General features: G+C 37.9%; 2 protein-coding genes across 2 annotated transcripts; both read right to left on the reverse strand. All coding sequences in view use genetic code 12, as the record gives it.

Annotated features, from left to right (window-relative positions):
- On the reverse strand, positions 1-289 carry J8A68_005318 (uncharacterized protein; the record flags this gene model as incomplete). Its single annotated transcript, XM_049409371.1, has 1 exon — positions 1-289. A coding segment is annotated over one exon (289 nt), but the record flags the coding sequence as incomplete, so codon positions are not given.
- A 1,593-nt stretch (positions 290-1,882) lies between these two features.
- On the reverse strand, positions 1,883-2,863 carry J8A68_005319 (uncharacterized protein; the record flags this gene model as incomplete). The annotated part of the gene is made up of 1 exon (XM_049409372.1): positions 1,883-2,863. One exon carries the CDS (start codon positions 2,861-2,863, stop codon positions 1,883-1,885), a length of 981 nt encoding a protein of 326 aa, XP_049261402.1.
- Between the last annotated feature and the right edge of the window lie 1,560 nt (positions 2,864-4,423).

A 4,423-nucleotide genomic window follows, 5' to 3' on the forward strand; every position in this document is an offset into this window, starting at 1 on the left:
TGTGGTCATCATCAACTTCGTGACCCCAAGATGGAGCACCAGCAGCAGGGTAGTTGAAGCCACCATTGGTTTCTAAAGTTGGGGTTTCTGGAAGATCGAAGGTACCACAGAAACCAGATCTTTGGGAGACTGGAGCAACCATGAAAACATCGTGACCTGCTTCTTTTAATTTGTAGTAAGTAGCTCTGATGTTGGTAGCAGCCCAACCATCATCATTGGATAAAAGGATAGTCTTAGCGAAAGCACCGGAGGCTAAAAGTAAAGTAGCGACAGAAGTGAGGAATTGCATTGTTGATTAAACCGTTGTTGTTGCTGTTTTGATTGATGATACGAATATTAAAAAAGATCGAACTAAAGCGAGATCTCTAAGACGTATTTATACTTGGTTTGAACCCGTCTCAAACCCCCGGCTCTGTGTTTTGGCACTACAGATTTATTGCACTTGCGACGGCATCGATTTTCTTCGAACCCGCGTGTGCTTTTATTTCAAATGCGGCATCAAAAACTGACAATCAAATTATAACAAGAATACAGAAACAAACACATATGCTGTTTTACTATAATTGTTGATCTTGGATATTATTATTGGCATATTTTTTAGTGTTGCAAAACTAATTAAAATTATTTTTTTGTGGGATACGACAATGAGATATTTTTTATGCAACATTGGTTCCATTTAAAAAACGTGGGTGTGTGGGCTCAAAATTGACTTAATAAATTGCACCCTTCTTTGTTTAATTTGATTTTTACTAGGAACATTAGGAGCTCTGTGTTTAGTTTCCTTCCATATTCGGACTACTTTGCTATTTCAACGGATAGCGGAAGTAATTCTACAGTTTTTGGAGCAAGTTTTCCGAGGGCCAAGATCTCAAGCCAACAAAACATTGCATTCTAAGCATTTTCCGGCACGGTATATGGGGTACGATCAGGTACCATCTAATTCGGATAACTAACTTTGGTGCTTAGGTTCTTTACAACCTTACGTGTATACGATTCATTTATCTACCGTACAACAAGGTGTTGATTACGACGTGACCACTATAGACTGTGTATCTGAGACGTTGTTGGTACGGACGGAAAAGGTCTTATCCAGCAAAATATTTTTTATTTTGTACTCACACGAACAAACGTGGGATCAGGGTTACAAAAAGCGCAAATCTTGAAATCCACTTGATCTATTCTTCTCTCTTCGCCAATTCTTGCATAACCGTTTTATTCTTACATCCAACCCTACGAACCCACATGTGGTCTTCTTTGTTTAAACCTAGCGATTTCCGCATTTGGGCTCCACCTTGCAATAACAGTTCATATCCGTACTTGCCCCTCAGGGAAATTGTCGTTTGCAACCGATTTGACATTTCCATACAAGCGAATTTAGATTTGGTAATTATATCTAAAAGTTAGCCAATTAAGATTTTGCTGCTTCTCCCCTGTATAGAGACACTACCCACATGTTACATCAATAAACCAGATACTATTATACAGCGAAATTTTAGACCGACTTTCATTTATTGGTCACATTCCCAATTCACGCTGAGCTTATGCAAACTCTTATGGGGTGAATAATNCATATTCGACCGTCCAATCTGTGATGAGTATTTTGATCTGGATAGATAAATATTTGGGGCAAATATTTCATGACTTTATGTCTAATAGCTTATCTCTTTGACCGATCTTTCTATTGGAAAATTAAAGCTCTTTGAAATGATAATCTAATATAACGTAATCTATTAAATTCAAACCTTCTACAATGAATTGATTTTAAAGCTTGTTAGTCTATTAATCGGTACTACATATATATATATAATGAAATTTATAAAACGAGAAAGAAGGTTTGCTATCAAAAAGCAGGTATTGATGGCAAAATGAAAAGCTCATATCGTTACTTTTTCTTGTATAAGGCAGATAAAGAGTTTTGAACTTCTTTGGTTAATTTGGTGTTAGCATCGTAATCGATACTGTAGACGGAAACAGTACTTGCACACTCGTTAGTAACAACAAAAGCTTCAGATGGTAGCTTACAGTCACCATTTTGACATTCAAGCATACCTTGACCAGATCTTTCAGAGAAAGTGAAAAGGTTTGAAGAAGCATTGTAAATAACATCAAGAGTAACAGAATCTTTACCACTCAATCTAGTTTGAACCCAACTTGGATTGGTACAGGTTTCGTTTTGGTAACCGACAGCTGGGAAGTTAACGTTAAGACCAACACCTAATGGTAAAGCACGAGTGTTGTGACCTTCGCCTGCGAAAAGAGCGTTAACGAATTCAACAACCTTTTCAGCATAGATAGTAGATGGTTCTAATTTATCAGACATGTCTAAGTCATCCTTGAAGAAGGAGTTGTTGGTGTTGGCACCAGAGAAAGCAACGGCTGGAATATCTCTGTAAACAGCGTTGTAAGTTGCTCCAATGGTACCAGAAATAGTGAATAAACCTGGGGATACGTTTTGACCTTCATTTGGGCCAGAAACGACTAAATCGATCTGGTTATTGTTTTTGAAGTAGGTTGGTAAAAGGTAAGAAGCACCGAAAGCAACACAAGAAGCTGGGGTACCATTGAAGTACCAGATGTGGTCATCATCAACTTCGTGACCCCAAGATGGAGCACCAGCAGCAGGGTAGTTGAAGCCACCATTGGTTTCTAAAGTTGGGGTTTCTGGGAGATCGAAGGTACCACCGAAACCAGATCTTTGGGAGACTGGAGCAACCAAGTAAACATCGTGACCATCTTCTTTCAACTGGATGTAAGTAGCTCTGATGTTGGTAGAAGCCCAACCATCATCGTTGGTTAAAAGGATAGTCTTAGCGAAAGCAGTGGATGCTAAAAGTAATGTAGCGACAGAAGAAAGGAATTGCATTGTTGCTTGTTGTTGTTGTTGATATAATATGAAAATTGAAAATGTAGATAACTTGAGGAGTATTTATAGTTCTCGGAACAGCGTTCAAGACGAGATCTGACAATTCAAGCTTATTGCGACAGGCCCTCGTGTGTATTTCAAATTGATGTTTATGTTTTGCGTATTGTTTTCAACGTTCTTGTTATGTGCATTGTGGCTAGTGACTAGTTTGATCTAATTATTAGAAGAATTATTGTTGCAAAATTATTTTTTCACCCGTCCCAAGCATAACTTAAAAAATAAATTATTTCGTATTGTGAAAAACGTGGGACACGTCAGTCTCAACAATTCCCTTAATTTAAAATTAAAACATGGGGGTGACAAGGTTGACAGATGCATTTCCATTTTAGGTTTCCTTAGAAACGGTTTAGGTCGGACCGACAAAATTCGCAACAATAGATGGTTGTGTGTTCTTGAATCTGAGGCTTGTATGACCAAATCGAGTAGATCTCTGTTGATGCCCAATAGAAAGACCTGATTTTAATGCCCGGGCTTGGTAGCAGAATATTCTAATTTATACGAGTTTGCAAGAATTAAGAAACAAGCCATCAATCGGTAGATTTTGCCAAGAGGAATTCTGATTGTCATGCAACCCGAGGCAGGTGGATGTAGATGTGATACATAAAAAATTCCAAAGTTCGCAATTTTTTTACGAAAATTTCGCATCTCATTTCATACGAAATATTTCTACACATTGAAGGACACACAAATAGTAAAACTAAACGCAGAATAAATAATATAGAGACAACGTGCATAAATCGGGTAGTCCTAACGTTCCCATATATACAATTTGATACACAGCTTTCTTAGTAACTCCATAACTAGTGGCTCGACTCTTGCTTACTTACCAAGAGCATTCAATCACATCGGTTCTAAGATGATGCGGTCAACCTCAGAATTTCCCTACTGCTTACTTGTAATAAACTCTGTAAATTCTGAGCGGAAACAGTGCTATTACGTCTCTAGTTTTTATAGATCTTTCTGACGGGGAGTAATTGTTCGAGGCTTGGTTCACCTCATGATTTGCACAAATTTCCTGAAAAATCGAATGCCTTGCAAGATAACTACAATCCATTCATTCAATCATTTAGAGTTGTCAAGGATTGGCACCCTAGTCATTTACGGATTGCCTTGGAAAGGAGTCATCCGTCAATCACACAAAAGTTTATCAAATCCTGAATCAATTATATTATGAACACTTTCATTGGCTCTGTTAGATAAAATTGTGCTACGACTATGGCTTGTGGCTAACAATACAAATTTATCAGTTACCTCGATGGTTTGAAAGTCGAGATATGTATCATCTTGGCTCATTTCAAGTTTCGAAAGATCTCATTATGTATATTCTGTGCTGAACAATGTTGGATATATGAATTCAATGCCTTTGGAATGACCGGAAGTACAAAGTACCAGTTCAGAGCTTCCAATGGTTGTTCTGGCACATGAAGCTCTAAAACAGGATACCGTTGACTACGAAATGGAGGGAAGAGCACATCAATTCATCGAAACATAAGTATGATA

Source organism: Hemisphaericaspora subhashii, assembly GCF_019202705.1.
Source record: "Hemisphaericaspora subhashii strain CBS 10753 chromosome Unknown scaffold260, whole genome shotgun sequence".
NCBI classification, from domain to species: Eukaryota; Fungi; Ascomycota; class Pichiomycetes; order Serinales; family Debaryomycetaceae; genus Hemisphaericaspora; species Hemisphaericaspora subhashii.